Source organism: Acipenser ruthenus, chromosome 11 (assembly GCF_902713425.1).
Source record: "Acipenser ruthenus chromosome 11, fAciRut3.2 maternal haplotype, whole genome shotgun sequence".
NCBI lineage: Eukaryota > Metazoa > Chordata > Actinopteri > Acipenseriformes > Acipenseridae > Acipenser > Acipenser ruthenus.
This window is the reverse complement of record NC_081199.1, coordinates 1,128,215-1,152,821: the sequence shown is the minus strand read 5'-3', so window position 1 is coordinate 1,152,821 and position 24,607 is coordinate 1,128,215. Positions and strand designations below refer to the sequence as shown.

At 38.5% G+C, this 24,607-nt stretch overlaps 1 protein-coding gene across 4 annotated transcripts in view; it reads left to right on the top strand.

Moving 5' to 3' along the window:
- The first annotated feature begins 4,472 nt into the window (after positions 1-4,472).
- LOC117426317 (T-box transcription factor TBX1-like) overlaps positions 4,473-24,607 on the top strand; it is a 34,669-nt gene continuing 14,534 nt past the window's right edge. Inside the window, exons 1-2 of one of the 4 annotated variants that reach the window (XM_059032759.1) lie at positions 4,473-4,509; positions 23,114-23,239. In XM_059032759.1, coding sequence (XP_058888742.1) covers positions 4,488-4,509; positions 23,114-23,239 — 148 coding nt within the window. In that variant the 5' untranslated portion in view covers positions 4,473-4,487. Of the gene's footprint in view, positions 4,510-13,735; positions 13,889-22,765; positions 23,240-24,607 lie in introns of those variants that run through there. The other 3 variants (XM_059032760.1, XM_059032758.1, XM_034043775.3) reach the window with 3 other exon arrangements.

Here is a 24,607-nt window from a genome sequence, read left to right as displayed (position 1 = left end):
GGCTCAAGTCTACTTTTCTGTTTACAATAATAACAACACACTACTTCTTTACAGACTGAGTTGGGATACAGTTCAAATGTCCCTCTATATTTATAATGCCTTTCTACCTTGATATTGTATACAACAGTTTAAACTGAAATGACGTGCCCCAGTTAAATGTGATATATTATTAAAGAGGGGTTTGCCATTATCTCGCAGGACAGCTGATAACAGGACACCAGCAGTAGAAACAGTCTAGAGAAGTGGAGTGTCACATGGAGATCAGATCAGAACTCTGAGGAGCTCCACTCTGCTGAATGCTGAACACATGGAAACAGTGGCATGGTTTGAATATCTAAGTGTTACACTGATGGTCAGCGCTGATACAAGACAAGAGCTCAACACTCGCTTTGCAAAAGCAAATAGTGTACTAATGATATATATATAAATACATATTTCCTGATTAAGGATCGTTCCTTAAAAAAACGGTCAAATCTGCTTAAGAAGCTGCTGACGTTTGCAGGAGGAATAACCTAAACCACGGCCCTCAATTGTTTGCTTATCTTTGGGTATAAAATTCTTCAGATTCCCTTCAGTCATGTCGCTCACCTCGTACATGATCTGATATGGAAGTGCATCCTGGTTTCTTTCTGCCTTCTTCTCTCCATCCATCATCTCGACAGACTCTGTCCACAAAGCAGTGGGGACGAGGGGGGGGGGGGGGCGGAGGGCGGAGGGGTGCTTGTTTCGTGGGTCAGGCCTACCTTCCGACAGCCTCTCTCAGGCACATGTAAAAAAATGCAAATCTTGGTTTATTTATTGTTTGCATGGCTATATCATTTAATAAATTATGCAAGGCTAAGAATTAACTCCATGGAACAGTAATTTGTTCTCAAATTCACAGTTTTCTACTGAAAATCTACACTTCCTATTAATTTAGTATTTCTACATGTGTTATAAACAACAGTAGGCAGTTCTTGGTAATAATGACATGTGATGGCTGTGTTCTAAGAACATGTTATAAGAACTTACAATTACTTTATAACATGATATGAAGCAATGGCGTCATTGAAATGTTTTTGTAATAACTTTATAGTCATTGTTTAAGACCGTCAGAACCTTTAATAGCACACGCGTAGGTGTTTTATAAATGGAACCTAAAACTAAAGTGTGGCCGTTGAGTGCACAGTACTGCAAGCTGTAGAAGAGCAGAATATATTTGACATGAACTAAATAAACGTGCAAGATTAATAACATCAAAACATGGTCCTGAAGAACTTCATTGTGCACGTGTGTGTGTGTGTGTGTGTGTGTGTGTGTGTGTGTGTATATATATATATATATATATATATATATATATATATATATATATATATATATATATATATATGATAGCCTGTCTGTCTAGATATTCAAAACTAAAAGGCATTTTAATCAAAACAGAAAAGAATAGCGTGAAAATGAAAATAAAAAGCTGTCAGTGTTATAATGACTCTTTGCTTCACAAATCCCAGCTCTGCACCTTGACATCTGCCCTGGGCCAGCGCTCTCTGGGATGAGTCATCTGAGATTCTGTCTTTGTTTTCATTCTTTGGACCTCACATGCTAAAACAAGATGTTACCCCAGCTGGGATGCACCTACCATGCTGCTGAAACGTTTCAGTGCTTCCGTAAATATAAATCATCGTTAGAATTGCTAAGCCTGGGTACAGACTCCACCGGGACACATCTGAGAATGCATAACTATGGAAGAGTAAAACAACTGCACATTAAAGAACAACAACAGCTTCTTTCCATTCATTGGATTAACAGTTCTTAGTTCTTTCTAGCTCTATAGAAAATAAAAAGGTGCAATCTCTGCATTGGAGAAAAGACTTAGTATTATCTTCCCTGAGGTCAAGAAATATATTTGTGCAACATGAAGTTGAAATCATTGTTATCATTATTATTACTGCTTTTTATAAAGATCGGATAGGAATGCTCCTTTTGTCTTCCCAGTAATAACACGCATTTTTATAAACTACAAGTCATTTTGTAGTCTTCTAGTTTGACAAATGAGATCAGAAAGGCCGAGCAATAACACAGTAACTGAACAAGGAATGCACTGGGAAAACAAGTGAAAGGATCCCAAGCACTTTCCTTTTGTTTATTGCATCACATCATGGATAACCACTGCCTTTAACTGGCAGCCCGCATGAAAGCGGAGCTGTGACCTAAATCAAAGTGTATGAAAGCGGGAATCGACAGATCAGCTCACTAATGGATAACAATCTAGTCATGGCCTTGGCGGGACGTCCACACGTTTGTTCGGAGAACCTTTTAAATGTAAATAATCTTCCGCAAACCTCCGACTTCTGTTCGGCTCTGCGGCATGTCCGTCAACATCTGGGCCTTTGCGAAATTCACCAGGGAAAAAGCGAATTCCTCGGCTTCACATCGGTCCCATTCTCCACATTGTTCGGAGCTCATGTGACTTCCTGATCTTCAGCTGGATCGCGTGAAAGAGGAGCGAGGAGGAGAATCCAATATTTTCCTTCCTTTTGCAATCCCTGGGCCAACACAGAAAGCCATATTGTAGTGAGTGTTGCTGTCTCTAGTACTGCTCTATTCCAAAGGGAGGGGAAATACCTCCATATAGGATAGCTATAGGAACATGCAGAAAATACATCCTTTCAACTGCAACCACATAACAGAAAAGTCATATGTTTGTGTATTTTACAGAGGTACCATGCTTTTTTAATATACTGTTTTGGCTCAGGCTTTATCCATGATTGCAACTTATGGTTATGCATAAGTGGTTACTTTCTCCATTTTCTAGGTAAAGCACAACAATGAAACCTCATATTCCTTCATTGGGGTAGGAGTGTAATTCTGTACTTGTTATTTTGCAGTCCAGTACAGCACATCAATAACCTTTGCTGAGTCTTTTCACGTAGACTCCACCTGCCCTGTGACTGAAGCTATGAAACCTGCTTTCTTGTATTCAGGACATCCAACCAGTCCTATAAACTGACAGAGACCAAGAAGTGGTGATCCTGATTCATACTGCTGCCTCGGGAGACAGAGAATGCATTGATCACAGGGGCTGCTGTAGTGCAGCCTGGCATGTTCCGGAACTGTTTTTCAGCATCCTGTGAGCGTACCTCCACCACAGAGCATCACCTGGTGTGTCACACAGACACCTGTGCCCTGAGCGCTGGGGGCTTTCTAAACACTCACAGCTCAGATGATGGTCTCTATTATTAGCACTGTTAGCTGGCAGTCTGAGAGTTCGAGAATTAACTCTGGCACTTAACATGTACTTTGCAATCAGTATGCAGACGTATCACAGTAAACCAGGCTTGTTGGCCCTCGTTCGTTCACGTACTGCAAATGGACAAAACGGTTGCACAATATATTTTAGGAGCACTTTCTAAGCACTTTAGGTTCAGAGCCCTCCTGGTCTTCCACCTGAATCCTAAATTACTTAATCAAATCCATGTAACCTACTTCCAGGTCTGAATCAGTTTGTTATTTAATGATAACTATAAAACCTGCAGGACCCTGGGCCTCTGGGACCAGACTTGTGCCCCCCTCCTATATGGCTTTCAGTTGCCATGGGCTTCTTCTGTCTTTAAAGGAAAGATTCAGGAATATGGGGTGGTGGGGGGGTCGTAGTCACTCATATCTTCCCTTGAGTGTGCTGAGCAGGTTCAAGTTCATTAGACTTCCAAGATGAAATGTCAGAACATACAGATCTCCAGTAGCCATAAGGGGCTGTTCGGGGGTCAGAAGTTGATCGTCAGAAGCTGCTGGAAAGCAGGGAAGATGAGCTGCTTGTCTCACAGGACCCTCCTCAGCCGCTGCACGCCAGAATAAACATCTGAGTTTTAAATAAATACTGGATGGGGGAGCTCGGGAACAGCCTGCTTTGGTCCTGAGGCCCAGACAAGAAGAAAGAAAGCAGTGAAAGATTTATAACTGGAGTAGCATTCACCCTGGCCTTAATACAAAGGTTCAGACACATTAGATATACAAAGAGCATAGGGCTGCATCAATAGGAAAAGGCTTTAATTAATTTAGGAGATCACTTGGCCCCAAGTCCATATCATCAGCTCTTTGTAGCTGGAATGCCAGCTATTTGAAGGCAGGCCAATGAAAAGGCTGAAAAGCCTAGGTGATGATGTCCAGGAAGTCTCTGTATAGAGAAGCAGAAGGATACTTTTCAAAAGCTAAAAGCTTCTCTTTTTGAAACAAAGAGAGAGAGAGAGAGAGAGAGAGAGAGAGAGAGAGAGAGAGAGAGAGAGAGAGAAAGAATAGATTGTGAAATAGGCAGGTTTTAATCTATTATCCTTGGGCAATATGATTGCAGCTTTATTTTAGACTTTTGTACGGGCTGTTGAATTCATAACTCAAAGTGATGGACTACAGCACTCGAGACTTCAAAGCTGAGTCCAGCTGCTGGGAATGGACAAGCTGGCGTTTGCAATGGCATCTTCTTCACTTTCTTACATTAACCCTGACCTGAGATGGCAGCTCCGCAGTGCTGGGGTGAGAAGCCAGTTTGGCACATGCTTAATTGGGCACAGACTGGCAGGTGGGATAGGATTTGGGTGGGAGTTCTTGGAGCCACAGACCACCAACCTTAAAAAAATTGAACATCTACTATCCGGGTGAGCTCTGAAAAGAGTACTTTTTTAAACTGGCTCGAGGAGCAGACTGTAATTCTGAGAATAGTTTAACCTACCCTGTCAGGTTTAACTGCACAAGTGTTTAAACTCTTATAACACTCAGAGCTACCAGGAATCTGCAGCGTTTCAAGTTAGCACCTGAAAAGCAAAGAAAAGGACACTAATCCACAGAATGAGGGTGTTTAATGAGGGTAGTAATTGAAGGCATTATAGGTGTTTGGGACATAAGAACAGACCCACGGCTGTATTACAATTATGTGGATAACGTTTGTCATTTTAACTTATTTTTTGCAATACCACAGCTTGTCCTGTTCTGTTCTCACTCTTTAGAAGGGCAGTTTCCACACACTCCACCAAACAGACAACTACACAGCAGCAGATGCCTCAGCTCACATTCCAGTTCAGACAGGGGGACAGAAATAACTGGAGTAAAAAATGATAGTATTGCACATGTAAACAATGATAGCATTGCACATGTAAAAAATGATAGTATTGCACATGTAAACAATGATAGCATTGCACATGTAAAAAATGATATTATTGCACATGTAAACAATGATAGCATTGCACATGTAAACAATTATAGTATTGCACATGTAAACAATGATAGCATTGCACATGTAAACAATGATAGTATTGCACATGTAAACAATGATAGCATTGCACATGTAAACAATGATAGTATTGCACATGTAAACAATGATAGCATTGCACATGTAAACAATGATAGTATTGCACATGTAAACAATGATAGCATTGCACATGTAAACAATTATAGTATTGCACATGTAAACAATTATAGTATTGCACATGTAAACAATTATAGTATTGCACATGTAAAAAATGATAGTATTGCACATGTCAAACATGATAGTATTGCACATGTAGGTGGAATGACTTGGGGATGTTAACAATGTCATTTATGAGCCAGTCGCAGATCGCTCACTTTGTTTCCTCTTTCATTACTGGAGTTCACACTAGTCTGCTCTAGCTTCGTGTCGGAAGCTGTGTGTTTGCTGTGGAGAGTTCTCCTCAGATGTGTTGAGTGGAACCCTGGCAGCTGGCAGCGCTGTGCTTGTTTGTTCTCTAATGAGGCGGCAATGGGGCTGCTGCTTTTTTAAATTATCCCAAGCAAACAAACAGTGGCTACATGGACACAGCAAGGACCTTCATGCTGCTGTGAAGCTGGGGGGCGCTCAAGCACATGGCTTTGTCTATGGGGGTCTGCATTGCTGCTGGGGTTTCACACACATCACCCACAGTTTCTAGCATTTTACTGAACATCATGTGTGATTTTCACCCAAAGTTCAGCTTACTCACACATGTGAAAATATGAATTAAAGCCATGAAAAGCCCCAGTGTTACTTTCTTTACATAGATACATGTCTGGAGACAATGAATGAGTTGTATTGCAGTGCAAGGCTGTGTGATGAACAAGCTGTAATACTGGTACAGGCTAACTTGCAGGCTACAGGCTAACCAGCTCACACAGCCACTTGATGGTTGTTAGCATTCCTAGAGAATAGAAGCTGCTTTCCCAGTGGTCATGGAGCTTCAATGTTGCAGCAGGGTATCCTTTATTCATATTATTTCAAAGGCTACATTTCTTCAAAGAGACAGGCCTTTTTATGGCACTGGTACTACTGCTGTTTTATGACACTCCACTTGTGTTTATAGGTGGACAGTAAGAGGTGTGCGAAGCATATCATAGTTGTACTGTTTAAAATAGGAATTCATACACACTCCACAATCATTTCAACAGTGCCCTCGGGGCTTGTATTGTAGGCAGTTTACAGCAGAGCCTGGTCACCATGTCTGAGGGGCAGAGCCACTGCAGTGCTCCAGAGGGGCTTTTGGATTGGTCTTGAAGCCCATTGAGTTTTCCATTAAGATCCTAATGGTTTCTTTCAGATAAAGAAAACTATGCTCTTGCAAATAGCAAAAATGTCGTTATATTTTGATGTTGTTATTCGAATGCATAAACAGATGCATATACTACTGTACCAGAAAAAAAGAAAAAAAGAAAGGTTTGAGAACTGCAGGTCAAAAGCACAAGGTTTTAAATGGCATACAGGTCCCTTCATTAGGTGAGAGTGGATTGGATATTGTATTGTTAAGTTCACAAGGGTGTAAGAACGAGGGCTGTCCAGTTCACGACAGCTTTAACTAGTAGAATTCACGGGATAGTTCTAGAATTAAAGAACGTCTGCTTTGTAAATCTTAGAATCCGTGTAGTTTTATGAATATCAAACTTTATTCAATTTGGTTTAAATGACCAAGTTACCCCCCCCCCCTCCATAGAGCAAACACATTATAAAGATTGTCGACACTTTTTTCCCCAATCGTTCATCACAGAGTAAGTAGCGGGGTTATGAAAAAATCTAGTGTCATCGTGTGCCTGTTGGCTTTCAGCGGATTCCACAACACACACACATTGGAAGCGCAGCGGTTCGCCTTGCCGTGTGGTTATTTCCTGCACGCTTTTGCATGCACTCCTCCGCTTCTCTCAGCTCTCTCCAGGTGTGTGTTCTGCTCAGAGGAAGAACCCGTGCTGCGCATGAGAAGTCTCTACAGTAACCCTTCGAGTGCGCCTCTTCGGACATCCACGCCTCGCTAATGGCGCATTTCAACATTCAGCAGCGATTCTTGGCAGCGTTTCTTCTTGTCAAAAATAACATGTTCTCTAAGGGTGTTTGTCTGCGTTGGACTATTCATAGTGGCAGATCCCATAGTGAATTTGCAACCCAACATACAGAAATAAGCTGTAAATAATACGCTGTAAACTGTAAAATGTGTTTTTTATATTTTTAGTGGTATCATATTTTGGTACGGTCAACAAATACATTCAGCTCTTTCCAACGTCATTAATTAAACAAACCTGCATGGCAGAAAATGATGGTCCACATTCACAAAACATTAAGGGCTTTTTTAAAAGAAGTTTTGATCTGTTTTGAGTAATTAAATCAAATGCGTTAAATGCTTTCATCTTTCAGCTCATTTTATTTTCATTCGTATTCTCACGTTTGAAGAAAACATCCTCTAAAACGAAATGCATCACACATTGACTAAAGTTTATTAAATTCATTGTGGAGTAGTGGTTAGGGCTCTGGACTCTTGACCGGAGGGTTGTGGGTTCAACCCCCAGTGGGGGACACTGCTGTTGTACCCTTGAGCAAGGTACTTTACCTAGATTGCTCCAGTAAAAACCCAACTGTATAAATGGGGAATTGTATGTAAAATAATGTGATCTCTGTATAATATGAAATAATGTATAATGTGATATCTTGTAACAATTGTAAGTCGCCCTGGATACGGGCGTCTGCTAAGAAATAAATAATAATAATTTTAAAAGTATGAGTCGTTTTTCCCTCCTATTTAATTCCACATATACCAAAAAACAGTATTGTATCCGAACACAAAAGCCAGTGATTAAAATGACCTTATATGGGTCTAAATAATAGCTTGATTTAATTACAAAATTACAAGCGACTAAACTACACGTCCCTGCAGAAACTGTATCTGATAATTACTGAGAGGGTTATCTTGAGAAAGCGCTTAATAGCGACCATTGAAGATTTAATGGGCCACCTGTTACATCGTGTTCTCTTAGATTACCAAAACAAGCGTAGCGGTTTAATTATCATGTACTGTATTAGAATTAGTAACTTTAGTAGGCGGTTTAAAAATAAATAAGAATTGCGCTTTCACATTTCCACATTTCAACCCCGCGAGTCATTTTCTATAGCGCTTTAAAGGGCAGTTGCCATCCGAAAGCCTTTGGGAATGCCATTGCAAAGTAACTTGTGAAAACAACCCGTGATGTACCTAAGAAAGAGCATAAGAACATAAGCAAGTTTACAAACGAGAGGAGGCCATCGTAGCATGCATGCAACCGACATACAAGTGCACGACCAACAAGCAAAAGCGAAATATATTTATATTTATTCTTACAATTGGATCCCAACATATTCTTCTGTTTTCAATACCAGCGTGTATATGCCCATCGTTTCTAGCATGGAGCAATGCATACTAATGCGAATATAGTAGAAGTCTGTTTCTTTCAATGTAAATAATGAAATACCGACACGCCACCAAACAGAAATCCAAAAGTCTATTGTAAAACGCGTGGATTTATTTTTTTGTTTAAATAATAGCTGGACAAGCTAAGAGATCTGGGAAGAGACGTGTACGTGTACAACTTGTGATCTGTTTTTAAAATGCTGATCTAGAAAGATACAGGGGCCTACGTTAAAAATACAAATGAGAAAAAGAGACCCGTCGTGTTCATTTCTTTATTTGGCTATTCTCTAAACAAATCCAATACCGACTCAACAAAGCGGAGCGTGTTTAATTCATGTCCATGGAATGATTATTATTATTATTATTATTATTATTATTATTATTATTATTATTATTATTATTATTATTATTATTGATAGATTGATTGATTCAACATCCCCGCTTCATAGAGATTTAAAATGACAAACTGGAAAAATGATGTCATACATTATATATGAATGCCTTTCTTGGTTAAATGTGGTACGCTACTGGCTAACAAACAAAGCATACAAGTTGAACCGTTTATAGGAATATCATCCTATACTGCCCACAGAAAGTAAAATAGAATCAAATAAAATAGACAGGCTAGTAAAAGCCTATTCCTCTTTCCTGGCACAGCCTGTCACCCAGCATCCTGTCAGTACGGGTGTAGCTGAGCGGGTGACCCGCGTTCTGGTTCACACGTGGTTCTTTTGCGGCCCTGATTCGATCGGTAAACCATTAATGAACATCAAAAATCCATTTTAAAAAGCATATAGGGAACAGTATTGCATGCCAGCGTATTACACATCCCACAACCAAATCAAGACACTACCTCTACTAATGTAATGTGGGTGAGCCTCAGCTTTCAATGCAACGAAACATATTTCACTTTATGACATTAAAGCCGAGACTAATTGCATGCAGACCTTTATTACATGTATTTGTGCTATGCATTTTGAATTATGATTATTATTATTATTATTATTATTATTATTATTATTATTATTATTATTATTATTATTTCTGTATTCAGATTGAAGGGTAGCCTACACAGCATTTCCAACACAAGATGAATGGAAGCGTTTCTCCTTCTAATCCGTTCTCGGTCTATATTGGTTCTATTTAATCACTTCCTTCTTTATTGTATAGTTAATTAATTAAATAAACATGCCCGGGATGATTTGAACTTTTACTAAATTAAAGGACTTGAATTCTTCCGCAAATACGTGCCAAAGAAAAAATACCGTCGTTTTTACACATTTACTGAATTACTATCATGTTCAATCAATCAGTGCAAATAATAATAATAATAATAATAATAATAATAACAATAACAATAACAATAATAATAACAATAATAATAATAATAATAATAATAATAATAATAATAATAATAATAATAATAATAATAATAATAATAATAATAATTAAATATATTTAGTAGGCAACGCGTATTGTTTCTATACCTAGCATATCTTGTGTGATTTGCTTACGGTGTAAATAATAAAGGCTGTATTTATTTCAGGAGATACATAAGCTATAACATGCGGTATATAGATTATTATATCGCATTGAATAACACCAGTATAGTTCTCAAGTCAGGTGTTACGCATGACTGTCGGTTCTGCTGACCAGAAAGCTTAAAATATCCGAATGATCTGGTTCATTGTCAAATGGGTGGACAAGCTGCAATGTTATTGCTGAAAACCGACTCCGACCTTCCTGTCTCCAAGCAGCAATTACAGCAGCAGGGTTTGTGTCAGCAACTTCAGAGCCTTTTTAAATAGAATTGATACAGCTTTCCCGTTTCTCTTCCTGATTTTCGTTGTTTCCTTTAAATATTAGATAAACTTAAAAGGAAAAAACAAAAAAAAAGTCTTAATGCAGCTATTAATGATGAAAGTGCGTGTAAATGACGAGAACGGAAACGCTTTTCTCTGGTGTGAAATGAACACATCGCTTTTGAACTTAAATTTAAAAGATAAAAGAAAAAGTGAAGTGATGTATTGTGCGCGTGTTTTTATTCCATCGTGCGCACTATGCGCCGCGCAACGCAATGGGATTCCAGTGGACCCCTGGCCCTCAGGACACACCGTCCACTTTCTGTTTTAAACAAACAGGCTAGGCTACTAAACTTTAAAAAAACTATTCCGGAAAACTCCCATTTAAACTCCAAGCAATTCCGCTTTCCCATCCCATGTTCAAGACGGGCTGACTGAAAAGGGTTTACTGAAATGTTAGTACAGTTAGCCACTTTAGTATATTTTTATATAGCTTCATTTACACACATTTACTGCACCAAAAGAAAATCTCAGTAGGTTACACTGATCATTAAAACGTATATTATTATTATTATTATTATTATTATTATTATTATTATTATTATTATTATTATTATTATTATTATTAATACCGTCAGTATTAAAACGTATTCGGTAATAATGATAAACGAATAAACAAAGTGGTCATATGACAAAACTAATGAACATGAAATAAGAAGCGTGTTTCGGAGCGTTTAAAATAAACCTTTCGGGTCGTTTATTTGAAACTTTGGAACGTTTTGTTTTCGTTTGAAAAGGTGACTCGCCGTGTTAATCGTTTGTTGAATACGCCGCATTGTGAACTCCTTTTAACGTATATGTTTGAACCCAATATGCTTTCAATAAATAAAACACCACGAAATAAACCCTCACTGTGTCTGAACCGTTACTCTGTAAACAGAGGATGGGAGTATGTTTTAAATGCATCAATGGTGTCTGCGGATCATTTCACTGCGATTAGACTTCAGGATATATTGATGAGGAATAGAAATGAGCCAGCCGTCCTGTGAAGCAGCTCAATATAAATACTACGACTTCTACACATTATTATTATTATTATTATTATTATTATTATTATTATTATTATTATTATTATTATTATTATTATTATTATTATTACAAGAAGAAGATGAAGATCATAATAATTATATTCAGATGATTTCAGACTTTTGTATCTCCACAGGCTAAATTATTAAGAAATAAACGAAACCATTGTCGAGACAATCAACGGCAATCAGCTACTACTACCAAGAACCGGAATAAGAATACTAAGAAAAGAAGAATTCGAAGAAGAAGAATCCATTTCAATTGTTAAACATATTCATTGAATCGTTAGTTGTTCATCAGCAGCCTACCGAGCATTACAGAAACACAAATATCCATCCCATTAAAAATCAAGAACGGCCGGTACGTGTCCATGTATATCAACGTCCACCCCGAAAGAATGCTGAATAAATCAGCTATGATGTTGTATATTTGTTCATTTTGAAAGCATACGTGTGTTTTCATGATATTTCGTTGTATTTAGTGGTAAGTGTGTTGTTTGTATTATTCCAGCAGACAGCAGACTCGTGTATAATGTTAATGAAGTTGTACACTAATCCAGTTTATAAATGAACACGCGCGTGAGGGGGGGCACCTATTCATAAAGCACCTCGACACCTCGCTTCCTGCTCGTCTCTAAATCCTTGATTTCAGATCAATATTGATACAGTGTAGTATAGTCACGCTATATAGAAGTCTAAAGGATTGATACAGGATCCGTTGACGTGTTTGATTTATTACGTGCTAATTGATTCCATCTCAGAATTAACAGTTGACATTTTTATTTTAAAAAGAGATATATTCCGGTAGCTGAAAAGCGTGTGCACTTAACGCGTGGCTTTGAATTACGTTTCCAATTAACTTCAGCAAAACACCAGAAAGTGTCAAGCAAAACGAGTTCTGGTCATTTTATTGGGAAGAGAAACTGTTGCAAATTAAAATGGTACACATGGAAATACCATACGAATACAGAAACCTTTCGGAACCCGCTGTTGCCTTGTCTAATATCCTTTGTTACAAGAATATCTGGCTGATATGCGAAGGTCTGCCAAAAAAAAAAAAAATTCAAAGGCAGAAAAGTCAAAGGCAGAGGAGCCGAGGCACTGCCGCTCGTGCAGACGTGCCCGTGCGTATTACGTGTGCCTGGGTGCGTTCTGGTTCTAATGAGCAACCTTCACTGGATGCCGCCGGGCTCCACTTTCTAACCATGTATCCTCATTCTATAAAACACACCGCTGCAGGCGTTCATTTAAACCCAATCATTTAATTCATTTAAACGCACACTAAACCCAATCTGCATTATGAATCCGGTTTTGATAAAGCGTTGTATTGAGCAGTAGAATGGATGGAGGAAGGCCTGTTAGCACTGCAGCCCGGTTAGAATATCCAAGCATGCCAGACCATGGCGACTGCTAAAGCATACAGGCAATTGAAATCATGTGCCGCATCACTTTATTACACATGCTCGGTGCAAGTGTCAAAGCAGTCATCGTGGCTCAGTATACAATCTTACTGATGTGTGTATAAAGGTGTATCTGTGCACGGTTATGTGGTTTATTAAGCGGAGCTTGCGCAATACTATCATGCCTTAGGTAGTCCTATAATTCTTGTCTATCAACGTGCTCCTTTTTATTTGTTTATATACAAAACCATTAGAGATTTCGTTTGATAAGGCACCGTGTTTTTTTTTCTATTTCTGTTTTTAAGGTTTGACCTGCAGCATAAGCGATTAAAGAGCTTCCATCGGTTTAATTGGAATAGAGGTGGTATCAAATTCATCTTTCACAAAGAAAGGTTCATGCGTATATATATATATATATATATATATATATATATATATATATATATATATATATATATATATATATATATATATATATATATATATGCATAGATATAGATATAGATATAGATATAGATATATATCAGTGGGCTAAATCTAGCATACACAGGTGCGTAGTACATGCAAAATCATCTATATTCCTATGTAATGTAATGACTGGACACGCAGATTCTCTCTATTAAGCGGAATGCTGAAATAGAAGGTGCGGGGGACACGTTGAGATCACAGCGCACATGGCCAGCGCACTCTGCTTCGGGTCCTCGCGCTTTAAAAGGCGATGTGTTGTCGCGCGCACATACAGTATATATTTAGATGAGAGGGCTGTGTGTGTGAGACAGAGTGTGTGTGTGTGTGCGAGAGAGTGAGTGAGGAGAGAGTGTTTCTGCGGTGTGATAAAGGATCCCTCTATCTGCAGGTCCCTTCAGGATCACTTTTCAGTAGATTCTTGTTTCTCCTGCCCCTGTCTAGCCGTGGAGACAAACGGGCTTCGGGTATGTATCGAATATACCCGACTTGTATTCATTAATAATAATAATAATAATAATAATAATAATAATAATAATAATAATAATAATAATAATAATAATAACGAAAACATTGCAAAGCTAAATATCACGGTTGATTAAAAACAAGAAATACAATGATATAGTTCATATTCATTTTGTTGAAAAAATGATTCATAAATATGTATGTAGTCCAAAAGCCATGTCTACACAAATTATTGAAAATAATAGTCTTGATTATTATTATTATTATTATTATTATTATTATTATTATTATTATTATTATTATTATTATTATTATTATTATTATTATTATTCATTAGCTGGTTACAATTTTGCGTTTCATAAAGCAATTAAGCAGGAACCCACATGAAAACATGACTATATAAATATGAAAGGAGCAGCATTGCGTGTTATAATTGCAGTTGCATTATGTGTGTAGTACAAATATATATATAACTATATATAAATATATAACTGGAAATGATCACGTTACAGTTTCTTTAAACTGCATTCCTAAAAAACGATTAACGAAAAACGAAAAATATTGATTATGTATAACGATAATGAAATAACTGGAGTGATGGATCTCATTCATTTTGTTTTAATTCATGGAAGTGTTTAGCACCCTTTCTTACACACACAGAACCCGTGAGAACCCGGGGCAGCCGGCGCTTTTATAAAAGATGCCTCAAAACTTCACTCTCGAGCAGGTATCTCCCGCCTAGAGCTGCGGAGGGATCTATTCAAGGAGACGAAGTTAGACATGATTCACAGAAACAGGAATTCAACTCAACTTATAAAAACAAGCTATTTCGAGAACGTATTTTCAGTAGAAAAAAAGGGGGTTCGAGTTCCTGAAAGACCACCAAGGATCACAATCGCTGCCGCTTATTGCTGAAAGACAGAATGTATTGCCACGAAGGAGCTCCCGCTAGTCGCAGGCAGGCTCCCCTCTCTTTGCTTGAAGTTCCTGCTTGCTTTTGTTTTAGGAAAGGCAGAGCAAAGAGAAGAGAGCAGGCGGCGGAGAGGTGGCGGTGATGCCTGGTGCAGAAAGATTCACTTCTCCGAACCCTGGCGTTACCGTTGACACGACGATTAACGCCGTTTCGAGATGTGGACACACTTTGTATTAAATATACGTGTGAGCTATATTCACAGAAGTGCTGTTTTATTAGTAGTAGTATTTTACTCCAAAGCGTAAGAATGAAAATAAATAAATAGATTGGAATAGAAGGAATACAGAAAACAGAAAATCAAAAAAGAAAAAAGAGAAAAAAAACAGTAGGTACTGTAATAACTACCCGCGTTTAACACACTTTAATGAAAGCATGGCGGTAAATAAAAAAAAAAAACCCGGGTGTTAATTTAAGAACGTGTAAGTGCGTTGCGGTAGTTTGTCTTGCTCCTTTATGTAATATTAAGATTGGTTTTGTGATTGTGACACAATTTTAGTTTTTCTTGCTTGGGTAGGGTACATTTTTAAAAATAAAGTGAGACGACAATAACACCTTCATGGGGATATTTTTAAGAAGCTGCTATTGTCTGTGATGCCTAGCCTTGATACCTGCGCTGGCAGGCTGTGCATTTTTGCTTTGACTGTATTCCACATTCTCACAAGTGCTTGCGGGCCATTTGGTACTATAGCAGTTTGTAATATTGTTGTTATATTTTCAAATATATTTTCAAATTCAATTCACATTTAAAATAATTTTTAGCATTTGTTTGACAAGAAAATAACTTTTTCTACCGATGTTTTGGCCAAACAATCGTTATGGTATAATGTCTAGTCACTATTTCTCAATATGAGAGTATTTATTTGAATTAAACTTAGCAAAAAATGTAATTGTATATGTTTTTTAAATATACAGGAAACACATATCCATTTATTAGCTTATTACCAAACTATCAAATGTTTTCATATCGATAATTAGAGTAAAATATATGAGATTCATAATGGAACTTAAAAAGACTTTTCCAAGTGGATTTTCACACACAGAGACACAAACACACACACACACACACACACACACACACACACACACACACACACACACACACACACGCACACACGCACAGGCACACACACGCACAAACACACACACACACACACGCACACACGCAGAGACACACACACGCACAGACACACAGAAACACACACACACGCAGAGACACGCACAGACACACACACACACACACACACGCACGCAGAGACACACACACACACGCACACACGCACACACGTATGTGTCTCTTCAATGCGCAGCGCACCATCATCTGTTATAACAGAGCGCCACATGTCGATTAGAGATATGCGTTCTTCCACCCATTTCATTTTCTTTGTTCGCGCACTTCACGCCGAGCTTGTTGTCAGTGGTTAACGGTGTGCCAGATGCACCTTGTCTAGCTGAAATAGCAGACTCTACAGGAAGCTCGCCCCGGGGTCATAGATCACGCTGGAGACTGGACACGTCAAAGTGCAGAATGCCTAATGCGGATTATGCTACTGAAACACTGTGCGTGCGTGCGTGCGTGTTTGTGTGTGTGCCTGTGTGTGCGTGTATACAGCACACCTGTAAAATTAAGAAGTGAAGTCCAAGAGCAGTCAGGCTGGGTCGATGGCCTCAGACGATTTGTTTAAAGACAGTATAGGACCCGAGCTTACTTGCTGAATTAATGCCGATAATAGGAAAGCAAAGCTCCATTAAGGGACTGGAGCAGAAAACAGAACTCACGCGTGCGTTCTAGAAGCATTAGAACTAAATGGATAAAGTCTGACTAGTCCATATTTAGGGGTTCCAAAGCTTCTCGGAGATTCTACTTGGAGCCCAGTGTATAGAACACAGAAGGGTTTCTTACAGAACCCAAATCAAATAAAGGGTTCAGAAGAAAGCCCAGGACCCCTCTTTGGTCTCACGTCACCCCTTTATTACCAGGGGACAGTTTTAGGGTTCTATAGGTTGCCCTATACACACGAACATGACCTTAATAATGAAACGCGTTTTAACAAACACATTAAAACCACAAGGTGAACAAAAACCAGCCGCATAAACAGTCAGAATGAGTTTGTTTGTTTAAAGACGGATTATTTATGCAATCATCTGGAATGGGATATTTTGGGAACACATATATAGAACCCTACCGAGTTTGTTTTAAATATAAAGAAATTCAAATATATAGGCGGTATCCATTTCAACATCATAAACCCAAACACAACTTAAACAGAGCTACGTTTCCACGATGCACCTCGCCGTCTCGGGGTTTGTTCGAGCAGATCGTCTGTCACTATTTTCTTCTATTATTGTCCAGACTGGCAATAATAATTACTAATATTAACTCGATGGAGTCTCCTGGATTATCAAGATTGCTCTTCGTTACAGCAGAGAATTATTTTGCATATTATACAATTTCGACTTATACACCAAACCAAATATATTTAATTTGCTCTTTTAGGTCTAAATACACAATAGTCAAATGAACATCCACCTTCTCAACGTGTAACTCAAACATAAAACACTGATAAAACACTGTCACGCAGGGTTACGCCTGTTCGTTTATTACGCATATATTTAATAACACGCATGTTTACGTATCGTTCAGTTTACCGTTATATCTGACTCTGTCTGGTGGTGAGAATCTGTAGATGAACACCATTAAGTGTTAAGCGACACCGCAATTCGTAGCACAAACTGTATTGTTCTTAATTGAAAACCAACAAAACACCAGTGCGAGTGTCCTTGTTAATTCTGATGTTAAGGCACGTGTCTTTTCTTTTTTTTTTAAGGGACAGAAAGGAACAACCTATACAAACTGGACCGGTTAAATAAACCGCATGTTCCAAAATATGGGATTTCTTCTTGCAGTCTTTATCCTGTTAAAAACAATGCGCCACTGCTTTTGCACATGTACAGTATTTTAAAGGGTGTATTTTTTACGAGAGTAACATAATAAATGAATGAATCCCAATTGGAGTTTTGCAAGCTCCTTAGATAAAGAGCTTGCAGTGCTGTCTGGTCAAACGTTCAGCACTTGGCTGGAAACGCACGCATGGATATTTTGCTGTGTTTATTTAAAGGTTACCGGTATCTGACACGAGTTCAATTACCAGTTTAATGTTACTGTAATGCTGGGAATCCAGGAACCGCAAGGGCTTGATTATTAACTTCCCTTTTCCAGGGGAAGACAGACGGGCATCTCGGACCCACCCGTCCAAGTGCCTCGATCTCGCTTTCTGAAATGGCCAGATGTAAAATATGCTTATGCAATAGTCTGAAAACCAGTATTGATAATATTATAAATGTGTTAGCCTATATCACACGTCTGCTATAAAAGAACAGACACATCTAAAATCGAAATAATTAAAGAAATAAACACGTTTCATAAATTATAATTGATATCATAAAAACTTAAAGACATTTTACTAAATAAACCAAACGACAAAGCATATAGTCTATTCAAACTGCTGGGGATAAATACTTATTTAAAGGTTATAGGTGGAGTATTTCTTGCGGTAAACTAATAAGATCGGCTATTTGTTATTCTAATGTATGAAAAAAAACATGTTTTCGAGGTCTGTTTAAATCACAACAGCGACAGCAAGTACCACCGATCAGCTATTTAGATGTGTTTAATGTAGAACCAATATATAACGATATGCATACATTTACAAAGATCTATTTGTCACCGCATTCACTTACTTGTAATGCTATTATATAATATGAATATAAAAATGCGTCGTCCAATGCGTTTTTCTCGTGTATTATTATTATTATTATTATTATTATTATTGTTATTATTATTGTTATTAGTAGTAGTAGTAGTAGGTGTGATTCCAATCTTTCTTTTGATTTTTTTTTTTTTTTTTGTATTTCCTCAGTCGTGTTTTCTGATCTGCTCTGACTTACCTCGATGGATCAGCAGTAACAGGTCATTGCTGATGAGCTCGGAAACGCTGGTTATAACTGCATGAAAAGAATACGTGTATATGCAACAACCCCGATGCTGGGAGAGAATATCTCCGTGAATGAACCCGACCCAGAGGAGTACAGCGTGCCGATTTAGAGTAAATGGATGCAGCACACCTGGCTGCAGCAAGCCTCGGCCCCGCATCCACTCAAAACAGGAAGCATGTGAAATACTGAGTAATGAAGCGTATATTTAAATCTGTACTATGAGTAATATATGCGATCCTCGAATAACAAACTGGAAAAATAAACGAGCCCAAGCAACGCAGTGTGTCCAATAAGGAATTATTCATATCATTCATATTCGGTTTTAGTATTTGTGTCGTGTGTTTTGTCCACCTGGCAGTGAGATGTTTCACTTGTGTTTCTTCCTGCGGCATTCTCGTCAGCAAAATCACAGCAAGCAAACACAGCTCTCGGTGCCTTTACAGTTCAAACGAGGTGCCAGCGGGGACGCTAAACTCATGTGAAGCCATCGTTATAACACAACGTTTAGAACCATGACCCCGAGATAAAAACACAACACCCGCGACATTAACGCAGTGCTTTTATTAAACGCGTTTGTAATGACGCCCCGGACCTCCACATACCAACCTAGACTGCAAGAGTGTGTCGTGCACGGAAGCATGGAACAGCTCTGAATACGACAGTTAAACCTGCAGAATAATCTGAGCACAACAGATATATCATTTGCGCGTTACTGTATTTTTTATTAGTGAAATGTGTAACGACATATTGCACTTCCCACGTGCTTTTTTTTCTTAAAGGTGTAAATCTAAACACGTATAAATGAATGTTTCGCTTAATTAATAAGGGATAAACACATTGATAAATGCAACGATGAAATGCTGTTTGTGATGCTTACCAGATACTCAGTCATGTTACAAGACAATCAGATCGTGTAAGATATGTGTAGACCTGCATCCTTCATGTCAGAGAAAAGGAACAACAATAACAAGGAGACAGGCCTCGTGAATAAAGAATCCTGATTGGTGTTTTTACAAGTCCGGGCAGACTTGAAAATCCTGTATTAGATATATGTGTACTTTCAACCCGAGCAAGGCGTCTCGCTGTGTAAACCGGGGAAGGAACAAAACTGCTCACACCTGACGCCTTGCAGAGACTTGCCAAGACAAATGAGTCAGTGCGTGCATGTGTGTATGAATATATCCATGTGTGTCAACGTAAAACGAGTCGCATATGTATGTATGTATGTATGTATGTATGTATAACAATGTTGAACAACAGAACAAACTGGTTTTCTGCAAGATATGGAAATTGTAAAATAGTGAACAATATCCTTTAAAAAAAACAAATTTGGAGTCAGCCTGCATAGAAGAAATATACATATTTATACATTTTTAATTTCGGCCATATCATAAACATCACTATTAAACAGTCCTGGTATTTTACAATACCAGAGTAATACTCAACATTGAGAGTAAATAAGCACACTTGCCAAGCTGTGTATTTGTCCCCTGAAGATGACAGCAGCTTGTGCAGCTCAGCAAAGGGACATTCCAGAGTCAGGATGTTATGGAGTCCGAGATGCCAAGTCAGGGAGTTGCGCCTCCGATGCCATATCCATCTGCCCTTTCTCAGGACTGCGTGGCACCCAAATACCCAGGGCCTGCAGCACGCATTCCTGAAACACAGTCTCCCTTCTCTCGTGTTTTTTTTGATAGGGTCCTGATTTCTGTCTGTTATCGCCTTGGTATTTACAGAGGAGGCTTCCGACGTGCCAATGATTAAGAGTCTTCGTATCAGCGGCTACATATCACAGATAAAACAAGCACCCAACTGTCGCTTTTATTTCAATCTGATTTCTGATGGGTTTGTCTTAACAAACACATAATAAACGACTTGAAAAGGCCGCTATTTAGATCAAGCTGCAGCTACACCGCCGTCGCTGTACAAACCTTTTATAAAACATATCATTTTATATAAACAATACGCTCCTCGTTCCGTGATCCCTTTAAACCTCGCTGGTCACTACTCAGTGAACCCGTGTGTATCCCAGAGGATTGGGAATAAGATTACATTCGCTGTTAACTAATACCGAACAATAGGCGTACAAGGTTCCAAGATAAAGTTATTTCTATTTGCATATTGATTTTTCTCTGAATTGAAATCACAATGGTTTTGCTTATTATTTGAATTAGAAATAACAACGGATGTTTCTTTTGCAGAATTCGTTAGCTCCGCTCCCGTTGATGTTATTTGAGTATCTTTCTATTTATTTCCAGTTTGAGTCGTGGCTGCATGCGGTCTGTTGTTGTCATAGTAACCCCAATTTCATAAAAAAAAATACATCAATCGATCACATATATATATATATATTGCACTGTCCATATGCCTGTACGATATCCTGTTTTTACCACTTATTGGAAATATAACTATTGTTGCTGATATTTAAATCGAAACAAGCAACACAAAAAAACTATCGACCTATTTATACGAATACTTAGATTTGATGTTTGGCCGTCGTACACAAATGTAGCAAAACAAATGGGAATAAGATACAGGTAACACCGTATATTTAAAAACAATTGCATTGTGTGTATGGTTTGCTTCTACTTCATTGTAGTAAACGTATTGTTATGTTTGTTTGTGTTATCTTCATAAAGACCCAGTTTGAATTTGCACTCGGTTTAACTCATCTCTCCATTGCGTGAGCAGTGTGTGTCTTTCCCTGATTGCTACTCTGTCTAATTTGCAATTCTCCTGTGGATAAAACAAACAAATACAAAACATAGCAGCGCAGCAAGGCGGATAAACGACAGTATACTTTCTAAACAGTTCAATGCAGCTTTGCTCGATCCTGCGAGGCATGATCCTAGAATAAATAAGCAAAGGGCAGCTAAGCAGGAATGAAAACAGCGCCGTCACTAGCAAGGATATTCAATTAACGGGGACCCAACTGCGTGTGACTGTTATTCCATCGCTTCAGTGTAAATTCCATAACACCCAGTTCCTATATCTCCGCGCCCCGCTCAACTAAAACAACTCCTGTTACAATGAATGAATTGCGAAGCTGATAAGCAGGCAGTGTTTGTGAAAGGGTGAGAGAAGCAGTTTGATAAAAGTCCAATGGCTGGAATGCGCTCCCTGTGTTACGCGTAATATGTGTGCTCGTCTCTGCGTAATTCTAGCATGGGAAGGGAAATATTATTATGTATTTGTTATTGACTTATTCATTCATTTAAACAAAATGCTGTCTTCTAGAAAACCAAACGAGGCCCTTGGTTTCTATGCCTGGTCGAGCTTCATTATCATCGCTTCCATAAAGCTATATATATATATAACGTTACAATATAAAATAAACCAATTCGGAACGTGAACACGTCTAAACGTGTACATATTGCGTAGTATGGATAAATACAGCGCCAATGTAATTACAATGAGTTTGGGGGATTTGTCGTTCTATTTCAAGTGCTGTCATTGTCGTATTTCCACAAACCAACATATTGATCCTATTATATATATATATATATATATATATATATATATATATATATATATATATATATATATATATATATATATATATATATATATCTTATCAAAATACAATGTGTAATTAATTTGCAAGAGCACCGTTGGTGAAGCCGGACGACATTTTTTTGGGCAGCGAATTCGAATTGGGCTCTTTGATTGACAGGTTTCCATTTCAATAACACATCCCGTGGAAAGCATGCATACTTTTTTTCTGGTGTACAGGAGGCGTGGATCTCTCTCTCTCTTGACATATTCTCTCTTAAAGGCAGACTTGCAAACTATTATGACATCACCTTGCCACTGGAATGGGGGGGGAGTTTGCTTTTAAAGGAACATTTTAGTTTTTTTTTTTTTTTTTTTGGATAAGCGTTATTAAAATACAGGAAGGTAGGTTTAAAGTCAGCATTGCGTTTCTGAATATCGGCTTGTAGTTGAATAAAGGGGAGCAGCAGCTGGAAAGCGTTGACAGATTCGTTCTGTCCTGCCTGTGGAAATAACTTGTTGTTTTGAAAAGCCTGGAGTACACACAGCAATCGCCCAAAGGCCCCTCTCCAACGACGCTAGAAGCGCGTCAAATCTTACTGTTGTTTGTTTGTTTATTTTCCCGCTGTTTTGGCTCTTTTCTTCACGGGGATACCGTTCTAAGGCACCAGGGAGACCGATTTTCACGGCAAAAGCACCTCCCTTATGGACGACTGTAGTCCGCTCTCGCCCAAAGCAAATGCTTTCAGTATTGCCTCTTTGATTTCAGCGGCGGAGGAAGCAAGAAACGCAGCGTTTGAGGAGCCAAGCGGTGGCCTGAACAAGCACTCCCAGCTCCAGTGCAGCCATCGCTCTTCTAGAATGCATTACAGTACTGTCACCAGGGAAATGGAAGGTAGGTCTCCACTCTCAATAGAAATATTAAAGGGATCGCATAGAATTGCAGAAGCACAGCATGCTAGAATTGCAATCGCATTGTGTGTGCTGTGCAACACAGGACGTGTGTAGAGTGCAATCTGACTGCAGGCTAATATATATATATGAGAGGGAGATCAGTCTTGCAAAAAACATATCTGGGTTATTAAATCCTATAGCACATGTATAAACTGCCTAGAATTTCTATAAAGACCAAAGTTCATTAACAACTGCTAAGGTAAGTCGTTTAAAAACACAACAAAGTAACAAAACATTAATATGTAAAAAAAATAAAATAAATACAAGCATGGGTTATCAAGACATTGAAAAGATATTGCTTTCAGACTATAAACATGTATATATATCTTAATCATGCATGATGCATGATTTTTTTGGTTCCCAGTACCTGTATTAGTGATTGAGGAAAATTAAAAAATTAAAAAATCAAAATTAAAAAATCATATATATATATATATATATATATATATATATATATATATATATATATATATATATATATATAGATAGTCCCAAGATAAAGGCGGTAGCATACACAGCAACTGGTGCGCATTGAAGATTTAGTGCAAAAAGAAGAGATACTGTAAAAAGAAAGTGGCCCGTGCAGCAGATATTAATGCTAATCGATTCCATTGCGGTTCTGTATAGATTGCTGTCGCTCCAGAGCCTATTTGCTCATACAGACGAGGTGTTTGTTTACCTTAGCGAGGAGCAGCCCCCAGTGCCAGCCTCCATTCCTATTGTTCGATGGGTTCCTTTGTGGGCGATGCCCTTGTCGCACAGTACATGGGTGCCGGAAAGCCTATTAAAAGGGGCGCACTTTTGTGTCAATCAGATTGGTCCCAAGGCGAGGAAAGGCACATTACCTGCAGCTCCTTGTCTCAATAGAAATAAGAACCGGTTTTATCGTGAAGGGGGGGCCCTCTCGAAGAGATAAGAGCGAGTCCGCACTGTAGTGTTGCACAGAGAAGCAGCGCGTCACACAGACTGCTCAGAACACTCCACCTCGAAAACTTGAGAACGCTGTTCAAGCGAAGAGCACACGGGAAACAGAGAAGCGAGGGTTAGATCTGCGTTCTGTTAATACCACATATGATCTAACCAAGAGGAATAATGCCTTTTATCTAGTTTTTTTCCTGGATTGTAGCGTCTGCATAGCTGCCTATAGCCTATACACAGCTAAAGTTGGTTGTGTGGCAGTGTAAAATTTAAACCTGCGAGTCAGCAAGGGATTACAATCAAGGAGATGACTGGAAAGAACTGGTAGTAAATATTAAAGAAAATACTAAAAGGAGTTTTGGTTTTTGAACATTTTTCTTTTGTATTAACA